General features: G+C 39.5%; 1 protein-coding gene across 9 annotated transcripts in view; it reads right to left on the bottom strand.

The window, feature by feature from the left end:
• The window catches only part of BCAP29 (B cell receptor associated protein 29), a 50,638-nt gene that overhangs the window by 6,943 nt on the left and 23,559 nt on the right, over positions 1-20,136 (bottom strand). For all 9 annotated transcript variants that reach the window (XM_075927144.1, XM_075927159.1, XM_075927116.1 and 6 more), the window contains one exon: positions 16,462-16,573. In XM_075927144.1, coding sequence (XP_075783259.1) covers positions 16,462-16,573 — 112 coding nt within the window. The remainder of the gene's footprint in view (positions 1-16,461; positions 16,574-20,136) is intronic.

Raw genomic sequence — 20,136 nt, 5'->3', positions numbered from 1 at the left:
TTTAAGTTGATTGTGAGAGTTCTCTGTAGAACATGAAATTCAGAAGTATTACACTGGAAAGGTTCAGAAGTAAAGGAAAAAGCATAAAGAAAAATCCTTATAGCAAAATAAAGGAAAAAAAAGGCACTGAATCTGTGCCTCTATAGCTCTACAAGGCTGGAAGGAACATAATGATCATCCTAATCTGACTTCCTGTTAAAACACAGACCATTGAACTTCCCCAGAATAATTCCTAAATCATATATATTAGAAAAAAAAATCCAATCTTGATTTTAAAATGACTGGCATAATCCACATGACTTTTGGTAAATCCTTCCAATAGCTACTCTCATAATATACTGTTTAATATACTGTATGAGTTATTATCTTTCCTTTTTAGATTTGTTCAGAAAAGAAATACACTTGTAAACTGATGCCATATAAAGAACTGAACCATCTATTGAACTGCCTGATTTTTGATGTGGTCAGCTTTCTGTCTGACATCACATTTAGTTTTTACATCCAAACCTAGACAGTGTAAAGTGATTTGAACCAACGATTTCAGTTATTTGAGAGATTTGTTGTTACGTTCCATCAAGATGTGTTAGACTGTAGGAAAGCGCTAGCGAGCTATAATCTCTCTCTCTCTCTCTCTCTCTCTCTCTCTCTCTCATCATTCCACAATTAATAACCCATTCATACCAAACAGTCTCAAGAATATGGAGAGGTAACTTCCTGTTATTAGACCACAGGTTTCCAACAAGGTATAGTGATTTTTGTCTCTTCCCCCCGCCCCCCAGTTTTAGGAAAATAACAATTTTTGCTACTGCTTTTGGATATTAGGGAGACCATTTCCCAATCACCAAATTACTCTTTAGTTTACCTGTTTCATTCTGGAGAAATGTCAGTAAAGTGTCAAATAGTGCTATAGGACGGTTTAAGATCTGTTTGAATGTAATTTCTGTCAGAGACGGGATGTTTTGTATGTTTATTCCATTTGTCCATGTGCAGAAATACCTTATTTAGTGGTACCCAGAAGTCAAGTTGTACAAATAATTTAAATTTTGTTACTTAAAAAGACGTTCCATGGGTTGCAGTATCTTGTGTGTCCATTTGCTTTTTGGAATAAAATCTAATTTGTCATATAATTAACTTAATTTAGATGGGAAAATATGTATTTTACATACATTCAGATTTTATTATTTTTCATTTGTAAAAAGTGGCATTCTAAAGTGTCGCAAACAGATTTTTTTTTAAAAATGTAGGCCAGTTTGGTTTATATTTCTTGTCTACCCAGATGTTACATCAAGCATCTTAAATGCAGGTATCTGCAAGCCTTACTTTTGCAAGTAGTCCTACCCAGATGTTACATCAAGCATCTTAAATGCAGGTATCTGTAAGCCTTACTTTTGCAAGTAGTCCTACCCAGATGTTACATCAAGCATCTTAAATGCAGGTATCTGTAAGCCTTACTTTTGCAAGTAGTCTAGCCCTACTGACCTTAATGGGACTACTTAGCAAAAAGTATTACAGGACCAGGGAATATATTTCATAGTAACATATTCATTTCCATTTTACTAATGTGTTAGATCTTTCCTAAGCAAAAGTGTTACCCACTAAAGTGGTATGATGTGAAATTCCTTTGTGCTGAAGGAGATAGCTCCAAAACTAAGCTCCTTTTGACATAAGAAAGGAACCTGAGAATGAAATGGGATTTCAGAACAACAAAGCAGTTGTGTCCCTGGAAATCAAAAACATTTTAATTAGGAATGAAACAATCTCTCTCTGTGGGAGCTCCAAGCTCCTTTTTGGTCTTCCTCTATATCTCAACACTTGAGGCCCTTCAGTACAAGCAACAGCTTTATGACTAATAAGTGCTGAACAGAATTTTTAAAAGTTCATCAATAGGACTAAAAATGCCACTTTTGGGTGATAAAGACTTCTCCTTTTCCACTACGGAGTGTAAAATCTGATTACATCTAAATTAGATTGACTTAGCTACATTGCTCAAGGCTATGAAAAATTGTGTGTCCTGTGTGATATAGTTAGATTGACCTAACCCTGCACTGCACATGTAAGTAGGTAAACGGAAGATTTCTTCCACTGATCTAGCTATTGCCTCTCAGAGAGTTGCACTATGTATATCAATTATAGTGTAAATGGTTAACCGCACACTTAATGGGTGAGGCTTCCTGGTGCCAGTGGAGCAGCTTCCCGCTCGCCTGCAGGTTGCTGGCCCTGCTCTCAGGGAGGCTTTGCAGTCATGTAACTGCTAGGATTTTAGCAGTTTCACGGTTACAATTTAAAATGATTTTTACATCCCTAATATCATCAGAAAAAATCCACTTCTATCAACATAGGAAGCATCTATATAATACCTACAGTGCCATAGCTGTCCCACTAAGGTTGCTGTAGTGTACACATGGCCTTAGTATACTGCCTACATAGTACATACTAGCATAGGTAGCAAGAGACAGACTTCAAATCAGATTAACTACATTGCAATATAGGCAATTAACTATTAGCCTAAGAGGTTGGCCTATAAAGCCATTTTTAAAAGAAAGTCTAATAGTAGCAAAATTTAAAATGTGACTTTTTAGAAGAATACTTATTTGTTGTTCACCTTCCCTCAACCATCAGTATACTTAGAATAGCAGTTCTCAAACTTTTTGGCCTGTGGCCCATCCTGCTCACGCAGATCTTTCTGTGGACCACCAGCCAACCACCCATGATGACAAAATGGGTGCGAGAGAGGCTGGAAGTGTGGAGTCTGGTTGGGAGTTAGGGTGCAAGAGCAGACTGAGGGTGGAGGGGGAGGTAAGATGCAGGAGCAAGATGAGTTTGAAGGGTCTGGGAGGGAGGTGGCAGCAGTGGTGTGGGGTGGAGAGTCTGACGGGCACAAGAGCAGCATGGAGTTGTGCAGTTTTGGAAGGAAGGGGTGTGTGTGAGAGGTCTGGGTGTGTGCGGTCTGGGCATGAGGGACATGAAGAGTGCTTACCTGGTTCTGCGCCTCACGGGCTCCCAGGCACCGCCCCCCCATTGCTTCCACTGGCCATGATTCCAGCCAAAAGGAACAGCGGGGAAAGCCTCCAGGCAAATCGTGTTCTGCATTGCTGTTTCTCTGGGGGGTGGAGAGGAAGTGGCAGTGTGCAGAGCTGTTTCCTTCCCCTGCATACCAGATCCAGCTTGTGAGGCTTCTTACCACCTCCCTCCCCCTGCTGCAGTGGAAAGTTGATGCTCTAACCTTGTGGGGAAGACCTATAGGGCTGGAGTTAAAACAGGTGCAATACCTGCTATGCTATTACTGTGACTTCTACTCAATGGACTTAAGAACATAAGAATGGCCATACTGGGTCAGACCAAAGGTCCATCCAGCTCAGTATCCTGTCTGCCGACAGTGGTCCAGAGGGAGTGAACCGAACAGGTAATGATCAAGCGATCTCTCTCCTGCCATCCATCTCCAACCTCTGACAAACAGAGACTAGGGACACCATTCCTTATCCATCCTGGCTAATAGCCATTAATGGACTTAACCTCCATGAATTTATCTAGTTCTCTTTTAAACCCTGTTATAGTCCTAGCCTTCACAACCTCCTCAGGCAAGGAGTTCCACAGGTTGACTGTGTGCTGTGTGAACAAGAACTTCCTTTTAAACTTGCTGCCCACCCATTAATTTCATTTGATGGCCTCTAGTTCTTACATTATGGGAACAAGTAAATAACTTTTCCTTATTCACTTTCTCCACACCACTCATGAGTTTATATACCTCTATCATATCCCCCCTTAGTCTCCTCTTTTCCAAGCTGAAAAGTCCTAGTCTCTTTAATCTCTCCTCATATGGGACCCATTCCAAACCCCTAATCATTTTAGTTGCCCTTCTCTAAACCTTTTCTAATGCCGGTATATCTTTTTTGAGATGAGGAGACCACACCTGTACACAGTATTTAAGATGTGGGCAGACCATGGACTCATATAAGAGCAATAAGATATTCTCCGTCTTATCCCTTTTTTAATGATTCCTAAATGATCAGTGCCTCATTTCTTTGCCTCACTTCTGGAATTTCCTTTTTTATGCCTTCAAGACACAGATCTCTAGTGGGGATGTTAAATTTTGATTAACTGACTAATCGAATAGTCGATGCAATTTGCATCGACTGTTCGATTAGTCAATAGGGCGCTTCTGCCTTGGAAATGTAGCCATAGTCCTAGGGCTGTGGCTACACTTCCTAGGGCTGTGGCTATGCTTCAAAGGTGAAAGCACTGCGGGTAGCACGGGACCAGTGGGGGATTCAAGCAATCCCCCACTGGCCCTGTGCTTCCTGTGGCGTTTCAAAGCGGCAGCACCACATGGAGCCCAGGGTCAGCTGGGTACTCCCCTGCTGATCCCGGACTCCATGCACTGCTGCCACTTTGAAATGCAGCGTACTGCCCAGAGTCAGGCTCCATGCGGCATTTCAAAGCGGAAGCACCACACAGAGACTGGGGTCAGCAGGGTGGGGATCCCCAGCTGACCCCGGGCTAAACACGTGGCTGCCACTTTGAAACGCTGCATGCAGCCTGGGGACACCCCAGCCAGCCCTGGCTGCATGCAGTGTTTCCAAGTGGCAGCTCCATGTGAAGCCCAGGGTCTGGCCCCAGGCTCCACATGACATTGCCACTTTAAGCCCTCCCTTCTCTCCTCCCCCCTTGCTGCCTCCTTCTGGGAGGAGGGGAGGGAGCGACTAGTTGCTTATCAGATAGTCGACTAGTCAGTCATATCCCTAGTCTGCAGACTCCAGCATATGAAGAAAGACACTATTTACCTTCACATATATCCAAAGGATGATTGCATCATCCACATTATTTAGACATTTCACTGAATCTTCATTTGACAAATCTAGTTCAAAATAAACCTTTTTTTTTTTTTTTTAAAGTTCACTGAGGTCTCATAGCCCTGACTCATACACCTGGGATGAAATCCTGACTCACTGAAGTCAATGACAAAACTCCAACTGACAGTGATGCCAGGATTTCACTCTTTTTCACTATTATCCTCCTTTCAGTCCCCCTCTCTACCTGTTTTGTACTGGCCTCCTTTCATCCTTTAATATCATCTTGCCAGTATTAGTGAAAGAATCTTGTCCTCCACAACTCACACCATTTGGAACAGCCAGCCATTCCACACGTCTGACAAATTAACTTTTCATTATATTTACAATCTGAGCGGAACTTTCTAAGGTTTTTAACATTTATTTCAAATTTAATGTAGATAAAATGTAAACACATGTTCTCTTTTCCCTCTTTACTTTCAAGAAGTTCTTCTCTATGCTGTATAGAAAACTAAAAAGGAAATATACTGTACTCTAGGTTAATAGTTTTTCTTCGTATTTAAGGATTTCACAATCTAATGCCATTGAACTATTTTTCATACAATATTATGGTAACTTGATATAATAGTAGCTACTGGGCTATTTTACAAGATGATGCATACTGCTTTGGTTGTAACTAAAAACAACCATATCTCTAAATATGAACAAAATATCTAAAGATATCTGTAGATCAACAAAGCAAACAACTCTCTGCATTGTCTCAATGTTTTGACTACAATGGACTCACCCAATCCTAGCAGAAGGAAACCAAAGGCCAGGTTGTCCCTTCCACCTCTGGGGGGAAAAGAGAGGAAACCCCCATTGATCCCAGGACTATGGAATAAGACGAAGTGCAGAATTATTTCCCCACCATTCTTTCTGAACACTTCCTTGTCAGCCAGAGTCAGGAGATCCACACTCTCCAGTCCAAACAACCCTGTGGCAAATCCATACTTATAGTAATAATGTCTAAATCATTAACTTAGTTGCACTGGACATCCTTCATGTTCCACATTATGAATTTTATGACAATATCATTGAACACATTTAACCAGAATAAAATGGAAAAAAGGCACAATGTATCTAAGATTACACTGCTGTGCATATTAGGATTGTGTTACCTTAATAAAAGTTTTTGCATTTAATTTTCAATGTATATTCTTTAAAAAGGAAAAAGCACAAAGAAAAATCCTTATAGCAACATAAAGGGAAAAAAAAGGCACTGAATCTGTGCCTCTATAGCTCTACAAGGCTGGAAGGAACCATAATGATCATCCTAATCTGACTTCCTGTTAAAACACAGACCATCGAACTTCCCCAGAATAATTCCTAAATCATATATATTAGAAAAAAAAATCCAATCTTGATTTTAAAATTGCTGGCATAATCCACATGACTTTTGGTAAAACCTTCCAATAGCTACTCTCATAATTAAAAATTTAAGCCTTATTTCCTGTCTGAATATGTCCAAGTGCAACTTTCACCCACTGGATCAAAGTACTATAACTTTCTCTGCTAGACTGAAGAACCCACTATTAAATATTTGTTTCCTGTGTAAGTATTTATACTGTATAATCAAGTTGACCTTTAACTCTCTATTTAGCTAAACAGACTGCACTCCTTAGAACTGTCACAAGGTGGGTTTTCTAATCTTTTGTCGTTCTTGTGGCTCTTCTCTGAAACTCTTCCAATTTATTAACATCTTTCTTGAATTGTGGGCACCAGAGGTAGTATTCCATAATATTCCAACAAGGTACCACCAGAGTCAAATACAGAGGTAAAATAACCTCTCTAATCCTACTCAACATTCTCCTGTGTATGCAGCCCAGGATCACATTAGTTCTTTTGCTCACAGCATCACACTAGCAGCTCATGTGTTCATCTGATTATCCACCATGACCTCCACCCCTTTTTCACAATCATTGCTCCTTACAATAGATTTCCCCATCCTGTAAGTATGGCCTACATTCTTTGTTCACGGATGCATACATTTAAGCTGTATTAAAATAATGTTTGCTTGTGCCAAGTTTACCAGATTGCTTTGTATCACTGACTTATGCTTTTCATTATTTAAAAGCCCCGACTCTGGTGTCATCTGCAAACTAATCAGTGATGATTTTGTGTTTTCTTCCAGGTCATAGATAAAAATGTTAAATATAAGTAAGAACTGACCTCTGCGGAAGAAAGTTTGCTCATTGATGGTTCCCCATTTACTGGTCTCAATCTATTTAATGTGTACTAATTTTATATTGTTCTAGTTTTTTTGATCCAAATGTTACACAGTACCAAGTCAAATGGCCTTTCAGATGCCAAAGTATATTACAACCAAATTTGTAACCTCATTAAAAAAAAGATAGTAAGTTAATTTGACAAAATTATTTTTCATAAATCATGTTGATTTGCATAATTATATTATCTTCTTTTAGTTCTTTATTGAATCAAGTTCTGTATCAACTGCTCCATTATATTCATTGAAGATTGATGTGAGGTCTATAATTAACTAGATCATCCTGTTCACCTTTTTTAAAAACCTATCAGTGTTGGTTGCAAGATAACTATCTGTCTTTCAGTTTTCTGGAACTTTCCCAGTGCTCCAAGACTTATTGAAAACCAACATTAACAGTACAGAGGACTCCTCAACCAGTTCTTTTAAAACTCTTGAATATAAGTCACCTGAACCTTCTGATTTTAAAATATCTGACTTTAATAGCTATTGTTTAATATCTTCCAGATATAGCAATGAAATGGAGTGTTATCGCCATATGAAGAGACTATATCATGTTTTTCTCCAAACAAACAACAAAAATATTTACTGAAGACCTCTACAGTTTCTGCATTATTGCTGATAATTCTACCATTGCCATTTAATAATGGACCAATACTAGTGTCAAGATTTGTTTTGTTCCTAATAGATTTTAAAAATTCCTTATTGTCCTTATAAACTCATGAAAATATTTAAGTTTGACTGGAGACCAACCATGTACATTCAAAAATTTAGAACATGTTCAGCACCTTCCACTCTCACCAAAGGCTCTGTACCAGCTCTCAGCCTTAACTCAACCGAGCAAGGGTACGATCCTCTTGCCCCTGTGCCACAGAAGAGGAATGAAATTGTTTTAAGAGGGCTTCTTCAGACCAAGAAAAGCTGCAGTGTTTGCTTCCACAAAGAGGATTAAATAGTAGGGAGAAATGGATCATTACACCACTTCTTGGGACCTTCCCTTGCCCAAACTATTAATCCACTATAGGGGGAAACAGTTTTGCTACCAAATAATTTGTGCAATAATCAAAATCTATTAGTGTTGGTTGCAAGGTAACTTTAAAAATATTGCTAATATTTTGCATTTATGTAGTGTGCAAGATTATATGAGGGTCACTTTCTTTAGAGGATTTCTGTCATGTTATTGGATTTTAAAGTGAGCAGACAAATCACTGTTGCACCCACTGGTGACATTTGCCCCAAATTCTATCCAAAGTGGGCATATAAGGTGTCAAATGAAAGCTTATGCTCTGCTGATTCTATGTATGATACAAAAAATCATACAAGTACATAAGTATGTGTGGAGTTATGAATATGGGCCCTGTTCTTGTATTGTAAATGTTCTCTGTCTGGGAGGGAGCAATGGGCCTGGACTGCCTATTGTGAGGAAGGATTGCTCAGTGAATAGCTGGGCTAACTAGCACTGCTCCATCTCTCAGGAGTGGCCAATACACACTTGAGGAATGCATCTGAAAGCATGCAGACTGGCCAATGCCTCATGGCTACTTTCATGTGAAACACAGATGTGACCAGCTTCAGTTTGGAAGACACCAGGAATATAAAAGTCCCATGAGGCCATCTCCATATTGTCTTCAATCTTGCTACTGATTCCTGATGCATCCTTGCTAGGGACAAAGAGTTGGGAAGGACTGCTGACCCATCCTAATACAGGATGTACACCAGAGACTTCTAAGGTAGCAGTTTGTAACATCTCTGCTAAGAGCCTGCATCAAGAACGTGGTGATTGATGTATGTAATGTATTCTCCTTAACATTCTTACTCTCAACCTTTTCTTTCTTTTAATAAATCTTTAGATTTTAGATTCTAAACGATTGGCCCAGCATGCTCTTGTGGATAATATCTAAAGTGTAAATTGGCCTGGGACTGTGGCTGCTTCTTTGGGACAGGGAGGATCTGTTTGGAGTTGGTGAGATCAGGTTTTATAACCTCTCACCTGTGTGTAAGGTCCAGGGCTGATTGTGGCACAGGGAAAGCTGGAATGTTGGAGGGGTTTTGCTTGAGAGGCTTCCTGCTGGCCAGATTGGCAGATGAAGTGCTCTGTGCAACTGGTTTGTGGCCTATTTGAGAAAGGTCTACAGTCAAGGGCTGTAAGTAGCCCTCGTTTTGAGCAATTCGCCCTGAGCTGATGCCCTCAGTGGTGCCCAGACCTGGCCCATCACAATCTCAAAAAGATTTTATAAAAACATTTTGTAGGCAGGGAAATAAAGAGACAGAAGCTAAGGCCTTGTCTACAGTGGCATGTTTTATCGCCAAAACCTGCCTTTTTGCAACAACACAGTGAGAGTACTACAATGAGACTTGTGAGGAAAAACACCTAGTTTTAGTAACAAACTTCCACTCCTGTGAGACTTTTCTCTCTCCCCTCCCCCATTTATCCCTTTATTGTTGACAAGGAGCCAGTGTGGTTGACTCTGTGGTTTGGTTTTGTCAAGAGAGCTGGCTTCCAACAATATCCCACAATGCCTGCCCTGCTGGCTGTGCTCAGTGTTTCGTGATCTCTGCTGCCCTGCACGCATGCACCACTCCCTTTCAAAGCTCCGGAAAGTATCTGACAGCTGAGTGATCTGCTCCATTTGGGGAACAAACAAAAAACAAATAATTGGAGTGTGCCTGTTCTGCAGCTGCAGGGGGAGGGCTGGAGAGACTGCTGTGCTGCTTTGACATTCCTTAGCACAGAGAGTTCACAGAGCTATGAAGGAATCCCAAGAAGTATAGGGATCACATCTGCCTTTCTACAACACTGCAGTCTGAGATGCTTACCCACATTCCTTTGTTCTATCTGTTGACAGGAGACCTAGCAATGTGTCCATGAAATGTCAGCAATGGGAGGCAGAAAAACTAGTTTGACCAGTTTTCACTTTTGGTGACTTTTGCATGTCGACAGCATTTTTGTTGCTAAACCTTCCCAATCACAGCCTAAGTGATTTATCAGTGATAACAGCAAGTCAATTGTAGAGCTAGAGCTGGGAGTAATATTCAGATCACCTAGCTCACAGAACTGTGCTACCATCAGAAACACAATCTTCATAAATGTTAATTCTTTATTAAAAACTAATTCACTTTGCTCTCCTCCTCCCTGAATTTTCACTGTTTTTACATAGAGTGAGCAACTGCAAGCAACTGGATAAAACGTTTGTCAAACTGAAATTCAGTTTGTTTCACTGCAGAGGGATTTCATAACATCTTTACATGGTGCTTAAATAGACTGGCAGGCCCTGCAAAAGCCCTCTCCACTGGGATTAATGAATCCCCCTAAAATATATAACCAAAAATACTCAGCTATGACATGGATCGCATTACATAGAATGTCTCTTATTAAAGTTATGGTCTACGTTAAAGCAAAAAGGATGGGAACATGGTAAGCTTGTCTGGTATATCTAGCTCTGCCAAAGGCTCAATATGTGACCTGACTTGGTCACTTAACTGTCTTGTACCTGAGTGTCCTCATCTGTAGATGAAAGCTGATGCTTATTCACCTTCAAAAAGTGTTTTGAGATCTGGTGAAGTTTTTCCATATAAAGGGCACCTGGTTTTCCTCCACCCAGAAATGACCTGTGACTGCTGACAATGTGGGGAGCAGACTGAGGACAAATAGCTTCAACAATATTACTATGTGCTTAGTACAAGCCAAGCAGCAAATGGGGGGAGGGAGGCAGAGGCACATGTGACCACACAGTCTCTGCTCCTGCCTCTTTAAAACAAAAAGCTACATAACACCCAAACTGAACTCTCTGAAATTTTTTTTCACTATCAAATGCTTTTGTGTTCCTGTTTTTTGTTCAGACTTTTCAAATTTTGAACAATCTTGCATCATTTTAAACAAAAATGAATGAATGTTTGTAACATTGTAGGTCTTTAAAATAGCATGTGAATTTTAAAACTATATTGGCCAAAACCATTTCCCACCTCCCCCACCCAGAAATCCTAGAGAACTTGCAACACAATGTTCTTGTTACACTTATTTTGTACACAAACCAAATGTGTTTAAAAGGATCCAGGATCTTGTTTCAGCAACATCTTTGTCCTCCCCCCATTATCAGCCTCTGAGAACTATTTTGAATACTTTTTAGTTCAGCTTGTGTGTGTGTGTGCCTGTATGTATGTAAATATACTGTACTCAAAAGTTCCTGAATATATGTCTACACTGCTGCCGAGGGATGTCTACCCACACTGGGAATCTCAGACTTGCACTAGCTCACCTAGATCTAATGTGTTAAAAATATCGGTGTGGAGATTGCAATAATAGAGAGTACGCTTATTAAGTTTGCAGATGATACCAAACTGGGTGGGGTTGCGACTTCTTTGGAGGATAGGGACATAATTCAAAATGACCTTAGCAAGTTAGAGAAATGGTCAGAGGTAAACAGGATGAGGTTTAATAAAGAGAAATGCAAAGTGCTCCACTTAGGAAGGAACAATCAGTTCCATACATACAAGATGGGAAGCGACTGTCTAGGAAGGAGCATGGCGGAAAGGGATCTAGGGGTCATAGTGGACCACAAGTTGAATATGAGTCAACAGTGTGATGCTGTTGCAAAAAAAGCAAATATGATTCTAGGTTGTATCAACAGGTGTGTTGTAAGCAAAACTCGTGAAGTCATTCTGCCGCTCTACTCTGCACTAGTTAGGCCTCAGCTGGAGTACTGTGTCCAGTTCTGGGTGCCACATTTCAAGAAAGATGTGGAGAAATTGGAAAGGGTACAGAGAAGAGCGACAAGAATGATTAAAGGTTTAGAGAACATGACCTATGAAGCCAGGCTTCATGAACTGGGCTTGTTTAGTTTGGAAAAAAGAAGATTAAGGGGGGACATGATAGCGGTTTTCAAATATCTAAAAGGGTGTCACAAGGAGGAAGGAGAAAATGTGTTCCTCTTGGTTTCTGAGGACAGGACAAGGAGTAATGGGCTTAAAGTGCAGCAGGGGAGGTTTAGATTGGACATTAGGAAAAAATTCCTAACTGTCAGGGTGGTCAAATATTGGAATAAATTGCCAAGGGAGGTGGTGGAATCTCCCTCTCTGGAGATATTTAAGAACAGGTTAAATAGACATCTGTCAGGGATGGTGTAGGTGGAGCTTGGTCCTGCATTGAGGGCGGGGGGCTGGACTCGATGACCTCTTGAGGTCCCTTCCAGTCCTATTATTCTATGATTCTATGATAATAGGCACAGTGCGGTTAGCTGTCTGAGCCTGGACCTGGGAAGTTGGGCCGATTTGAACTCAAGCCACAAGCCCAAGCCACTGCCAGTGCCACAATGGCCCCACTACTACTTTTAGCATATTAGCTTGAGCTGAGTTAGCATGACTCCTAGCTGCAAGGGTAGACATACCCTAAATATAATTTTCAACAGTGACTTAAGAGTTAAACTTCCAAGCACCCATCATCAAGACCAAAACTAATTCTCTGCCCCCACACTTCAAACATTTTGCAGAACACAAATGCCTTGCTAAATAACAAAAAGACTAGAAGGTTGCCAAGAAAAGAGTTGTGTCAGTGTGTGTAGAGCAGGAAGGGAAGAGGGGGGGCTGTGATTTTTTTTTGGCTTTACACAGAAAATCATACAACACAACAGTCATTCACGCATGATCAATAGGTTCACATCTCTCCTAAAAGCCTACTAACTAAAGCCTACCAACACTCAGTCATTTTAAGATAGTGAAATATTCTAATGTCCACGTGTATCTATAAACTACTATCTTAGAATCTTTTTCTAAGGACATGTAATTACATGTCCAGGTATGCTAAAAATGGACTTAGGCTCTGAAAATGCTAGCTAGCACACTGCTGGGTGCCAGTAAAGACCTCAGTAGGTGGGTCTTCAATAAAAAAATAATAATAAGAGCCCCCTTTCCTTCACTTCCATAGCATTGCTAAAAAGGGGCCTAAATGGAGAGGAATAAATCAAAACAACGAATATAACAAAACTGGTTGAAATCTTTGTCACTTCCTCTCCAACTTTTCTCAGATTTAGATAACCCCTTTATCTAGAATTCTAGTCTTGTCTTCCATAGGAAAAATGGTGTGTTCTAACCTGACAAGCCAGTGTGTCGTTTTCATACGATTAAGAGACTGCTCCTCAGAGGGCCTCCTAATAAAATGCTTTTAGTACTTGGATCCCAGTTAAAAAAAAAAAAGGTTTAAAAGCTCATATTATTTCCTCCATCAAAGTTGGTAAACATTAAACCAAAAAAACAAAGTTCACTTTTTCCATAAAATTAATGTATTCATCTGGATGAAAAATTTTGTTATGAAAATGTGAAACACAAGAATTTAAATATAAGTCTAACCGGAAATCTAAGAATGGCAGCACAAGGGTACCTTAATATATTACCACTGTTTAAGGGCAAATGAACCACTCACGTAAGTCCATCATTATACAAAAAGTGATTAACGAACAGCTTCATATTACACCAAGAAATGGCTGGAATTGCTTGGTGTAATATGCTAGGTACACAGTTTATTAGCCATTAAAAAGTAAAAACATTAGTCTTTTAAAGCAGTTTAGTATTCCAGACTAACCATAGTGGATCTTACCAAAATAAGGCTCAGAAAAACCATAAAGGGACTTTCCATTAATTTTGTTTGTGGGTTAGACCTGTCATGATTAGGTAAAAGGAAACTTCAAAGAAACATTACTTTGCAATTATGCAAATACAAATGAAAGTTTTTTCTAAGATCTTTCAGTCATATGAGCTCACTGAAGCACTACACAGATAAGCAAGATCAATACTGAGATTATTAAAAATAATGCATTAAAACTTGTTTTAATGAACTGGTTTTACTTTTAAAAACATGAAATCTCACATTCCATTGTTCAGTTTTAAGAAAATTATATTCTGAAATTTCACAAGTCATACCCCCCAAAACTTGATACAAAAATTAAACAAACAAACTAGACTGACTCAAATAGATGAGTTATGCCCACAATAGCTTTTACATTTATGATGAACACCTCAAGTAGCAATTAACTAACTCATGGCTTAAAAAAAAAAAAAAAAAATCTAGTGTAGAGACATACCCTGGTAGAGTGACCTCTATTATTTGTATTATTGTACTGCCTCAGAGTCACCCAATGGTTATCAACTAAATTTTAACTCTGATGTACATGATAGTGTTAGAAACTGATTCCTTACAATACAACTTCTTAAAATGAGTTTGCAAAGACTTATTTTTGGTGCACTTTAGCAGAAGGACACCCTCCCCCCAAACCCTTGTAGGGACTGCAGCTGAGATGGCATGTGATAAACCTACTTCCATCCCAGCTTTCCACTGCATTCCTGGCTAAAAAGATTATAATATATATTAAGGCTATACCCTGCCAGTTTAAATACAAATATGCATTTACATTCTCCTTTCAATAAGCTTGTCACTTCAAAGGAATCCTTTCCTCCTTTTCTGTAAGGAAACAGTAGGGGTGGGAAAACCCACAATCAAACCTGCCTGGCAGGGAAGAGGGTAAAGGAGAACCCCGTCCCCTTTCAAAATAATGGATTATTGCTGTATTAATACATCAAGCCCAACTAAAAACAGCTATTATGCAGTTTTAATTTGTCATTATATTGAGAACTGACAACTATGATTCATTAAGATGCTATTCTTGTAATTTAGTAGTAGAGGCACACTACTCTAGTACTGTTATCTTATGATAGAAATGTAGCTGTGTTAGTCTGGGGTAGCTGAAGCAAAATGCAGGACAATGTAGCACTTTAAAGACTAACAAGATGGTTTATTAGATGATGAGCTTTCGTGGGCCAGAAATAGTCTATTTCTTCCACTATTTGATCTGAGGAAGTGGGTCTGGCCCACGAAAGCTCATCATCTAATAAACCATCTTGTTAGTCTTTAAAGTGCTACATTGTCCTGCACTTTGTTATCTTATGGTGACAGCATTCTATAAACTGTCAAGGAAAAATATTTTGACTAGATTGCATCTATTTGATCTTCACAAGGTCAAAAGTGATGTTATCTAAAACATTAATTACAGATGGGTGGGTGTTCATAATGTCACACACCTTGCAAGATCCAAATAGGACATCTTCAAACAGGTACAATCTGCTTTTATCTCACCATCAATTAACCAAGAAAGCAGTTCTGACAGCCCAAACCTTAAACATGGTAGTTGATAAGACGTGTCATGCTACAAAGCACATTAAAAAAACCACATAATCAGAATGGCAGCAAGGGCTTACACCTTGTATCTGTGGCTTAAAAGGTACATTACACCAAACACATTTTTCATATATCATTCATTTTTTGGTATGAGGAGAAAGATTATACAAATCTAATCCTTCCAAGTCTGTGTATCAGTTAATTTCAATTTCCCTTTACACAGAAACCAATGAAAAATGTTTCCATTGATGCTAATCAAAACGTATAGGTAGACAAAGTAAGAAAAATGCTGCTTGAGACTTTAAAGGTACTTTCTTTGTATATTTTGATATGTGATGTTGACAATTTGTGTATTAGCAGTTATTTAACTTTAATTTTTTGAATCTCAAGTTGTCATAACTAACGCCCCATAATTTCCTGAAAGTGAAAATTGAAATTTATACCAGAAACATGCTTAAAATAATATTATCCACCAACATTCTTACACAGCACAAGACTTTAATATGAAGACCTACCCCCATTGAATTAATGCTGCTCAAGGTTATAACTCTAGTGCCTTAGATATATTACAATTGTTTACAATGTACAACTTTGCATAACCTATTCACTGTAAAATAAGACAGTGACATGGTCTATACCTGAAATACTGGGTGAAATGCATTTGCTTACAAAGTTCTCAAATTCCATATAAGTCAGTGGAGTTTACCTGGCTACATCAGAAATTATTTGACCAAGTAAGCCCAAAATCTTTTTGTAAAAGGAAATAACATCAAGATTATTTGAATATATACATGATAAATCTGATATTTGTATTAAAACATTTCTTAGGCTGTCGTATTTTAAAGCAATGTTTCTCAACCTTTTTAATAAAGTACTCCTTTAAACAAATGTGTTGCAATGGTAGAAAAAAAATTGTGTGTGCCTGAAGACTGTAGGTACTGGGGGAAGTTGTTATGTGTGTAGGTGTGTTTTTGTTTTTTTAAATAACTTAATTGTAGCCGGGCAGGTGATAACATTTTTGGGTGTAAAAAGTACAAATCATAAAGTGCTGTAAAATTTACAACAAAAATTCTGTTTTCTCCAAATTTCAGTTGTGTTGATGTATCCCCCAGAGTTCTCTCAAGTATCCCAAGGGAACTCGTACCACTGGTTGAGAAACATTGTTTTAAAGGACCAAACTGCTAAGCTCTGAGGCATAAAAAGCCCAGTCATTCTTGTTTAAAAGAAAGCAATTAAAAAAAGTTTACCCTGAGAAGTTTTCTTTAGTTCTGCTTTCAGGATTTCAGTTTCTTGCATCAGTTTTTTATTGGCTTTGTCTAGTGCCTGTTCATTTTCACACTTCCCTTTTTCATTCAAGGCCTATAAAAAAGATTTGTGGGTATAGTTAGTATTAGTTTAAAAACTGATAGCTGTTAATACAAATGTCCAAACAACATTGGCCCTGATCTTACAATGTTCTGAATGTCCCCAATTCCTACTGATATAAAAAAGAAACTGTAAAAGATTAGCACCTCTGGAAAAAAAACCTCAAACCCTAAACAAGTACATCCATAAATATAGTCATAACATTTGACATTGAAAATGACCATGTGTTTACATTATAATATGGCTTTGAAAAAAAGAGATTCAGTCTTGATTTAAGGACTGCAAGTGACAAAGAATCTACCACATCTCTTGGCAAGCTGATCCAATGATTAGCTAGCTACACTGTTAAATTGTGCCTTAGTTCTACTCTGAATTTGTCCAGAGGGAGATTCCAAACATTGTATTATTCCTTTTTCTGCCAGATAAAATAATCATCTATCAGAAATTTCTTCCCCTTGTAGTCTGTGATGAAATCATCACTTAATCTTTTAGATCAGTAAGATATTTAGGCACTTAAATACAGATTTATCTTATTTCCAGAAATGCTAAGCACCTGAAGGTCCTTCCAAAAGTCTTACTGGGCACTAAATAAAAATTATGCATCTACTGTATTTGCCCTTATGAATATTTATGTTTCAAGTGATTCAGTAACAGTTGTGTCTTTATAAAACAATAAAACATCCAGGATCAGTCACGGTTTCTTGTGACTTTTACCTCATTTCTCTTGCAATTTCCTTTCACCCCGACTACCCCTCCCTTCCTACTATTCTCCTTTCAAAGAAATTCAACTCTCTGCTCATCTGACCTCCCACATCAAGCACATGAACATGAAACATCCCATTTAAAGAGAGCAAGGGAAGAGGCAAGCTTCTATATGAAAAAGGACTAATACAATTTTCTTGTGCTGACCAGCAGAGAGTGGAGGCAATACTAAACATACAGGATCCTGGACATACAGCTAGTTCAAAGGTAGAGAGATAGATACAAGTATCAGTATGTAGGGAAAATAGCTGAACTAATGAAATCAAATATCATATCGAGTCCCTTGATGAAAATCTTGGGAAACGGTCCAAGACAGGTAAAAGAGGAGCTGTCAAAATGTTGAAGGAGTAATCAGTAATGTAAAAGGTGGGGTATATGACTGAGGATTTGCTACCTCTAACAGGGCCCCTTATTTTTCCACTACACAATTTCAGAGCAAGCCTCCTTCAATTGCATGGCAATGTTAATTAGTTTTGGTTTAACATTAGTAATGTTAATTATGGGTGGGTTTTTTTTTCATAATTTATTGCCGATTCGTCTCTGGAGGCATAATTTATGAAACCCTTGGCTAAAGGGGAATGTTAATTCCAATATGGTTGGATGTTTAACATTTCTATAGGGACAATACTCAGCTGAAATAGGTGAGTAAAGCTCCATTCTTTTCTGGTTGACAGTGGATCTGTGGAAGATCAGAGCTGGGCTATAGAGAGGCTGCCCCCAGAGTCTGTACAAATGAGCTGTGGGCACTGGGTGTAACTCTGTTTCTCCTGGGAATACCTACACATGCTTTCAGAGTTAGACAAAATAGGCCCATACTTAGGAACCCAAAATATGGCTAGATCAGAATCTCAACTTTTTAGCTCTCATGGTTGTAGAGGTAACCTAAGTCTGTAGACAAACACCAGCTCTAAAATGTGGCATTGTCCTTTTTATGTCAATGGTGTGTTAATTCAAAAATTCTCCCTCCCACCACTGCTCCTCTCCATCCCTGAACTCTACCTCAGCAGAGGATTGTGTATAGCAGTGTTTCTGAAAGTGTTCCATGGGGACACTTAGAGAAATACTTTAACTGGCCGCCCTCGTGTGTTTACTTACCGGCGCCGCGTCCATAGAGCCTCATGGCTCCCATTGGCTCTGTTTCATCCTTTGCAGCCAAGGGGAGCAGCGGGAAGTGGCGAAGGCTGGGCCACCGCTTCCCACTGCTCCGCTTGGCTGCAAAGGTTGAAACAGAGTCAATGGGAGCCATGAGGGTCTATGGACGTGGTGCCGGTAAGCAAACACACGGGGGCGGCCAGTTAAAGTGTTTCTCTAAGTGTTCCTCTGAAACACTTTCAGAAACACTGGTGTATAGGGCAGGAGGGGAAGCAGTGAGCCTGGCCCACTGACGCAGATAGTTTAGCAGTCAGAATGTAAGTACTCGGACCATCCTTGCTTCTTCCGGGGCAAGAGTGATCCCAAATGCTGCAGAATATGGGGGGCCCTGACCATTCCTGCCAGGCTAAGAAAGGATTCCATGCTGCTGCTCTCATTATTATGGGAGAGAAGTGGATCTTATTCTACCACCACTTTTAATGGCAGGTGGGGCTTTTATGCAGGAGCAGAGCCTTTGGGAACCTCCTGTCATTGTATGCACAAGGCCCCAGAATGCCTCAAATCAGTCTACTAAACTTTGCATCCCAAGAGGGATGGAGCTCTTTCTGGAAGCTGCAACTCACCAGCGGGACCCCTGGCTGCCACAGTTCTCCTCTCAAGACACACTTCTGTGCAGACATGCAAGAAAAGTCCTGATGAGCCAAGAACTATTGCCAGGAGAGCTGCTCTGCTTTATGGCTCCCTGTTATATGCAGAGGTGAGACCATGCCACTTATGTAACAATTCCTTTTGTAGCAAAAGCACAGAAAGAGGAAGATAAAGCTGCAGCCACAACCCAGCACGACAGGCAACGCAAGATGTTAACTCATCTGGCTACAACAAAATGACAGATTTACCAGCAAAAACAGGCATCTCTATGGCAGTTTGGCAAAATGTCAAATTCCATGCACACAGAATCATGGACTACACAAAGACTTGTTTATAATGCATTCCACTGACCTTATTTCCTTAGAAGACACCTACCCAAGTTACTAATAAATTTGTATATCCTGTCTAGGACATACTGATCTTAAAGTTTGTTCAAATATCTAAGTTACCAAAAACAGTTATAGTTCCTGACCCCACAAGCTGTTACCACCCACATATACTGAAGGTAAGCTTGAACACATCTCTAGATAACTTTATTGTGATGTGTTTTATTGAACCGAATCTCAATTGTGAAACATAAAAATACAAATTTTGGCAGTTAACTTCTTGTTTAACTTTTTCCTACATTTATCAACCCATTGCCAGCTAAAATTCCTTATATTACACAACACTGATTAGTATGCTAAAACTCAAAAAAAATTCTATCAGCTACACAGTTAATCAAAGCTCCACAGAGGCCTACCAGGGCTCCTCACAGCCCTATGAAGAATGTAACCAGTGCTGGTAAACGATAAGCATTAGCTTATCAGTTAACTGGTTACCCGGCTATACTCTTGCATCCTTTCCCTTAGCTGCAGTACACTCATGGATTCCTTAGCAGCAGAATGTGGACTGATGGCAGAGTTAGGGAGGGAATTGGATATGGAATAGGAGCTCGAGCTTGAGATGGAGCCGGTCTGGGGGAGAAGCTGTGCCTAGAGGCAGAGTGGTGCTGGAAACATGGTGATCCTTCTCTGTCCCCTATGAAGGCTGATCTGGGCCCCACTGTGTGTAGT

This window comes from Pelodiscus sinensis, chromosome 1 (genome assembly GCF_049634645.1).
Source record: "Pelodiscus sinensis isolate JC-2024 chromosome 1, ASM4963464v1, whole genome shotgun sequence".
Taxonomy (NCBI): domain Eukaryota; kingdom Metazoa; phylum Chordata; order Testudines; family Trionychidae; genus Pelodiscus; species Pelodiscus sinensis.
This window is presented reverse-complemented; position numbering and strand designations above follow the sequence as displayed.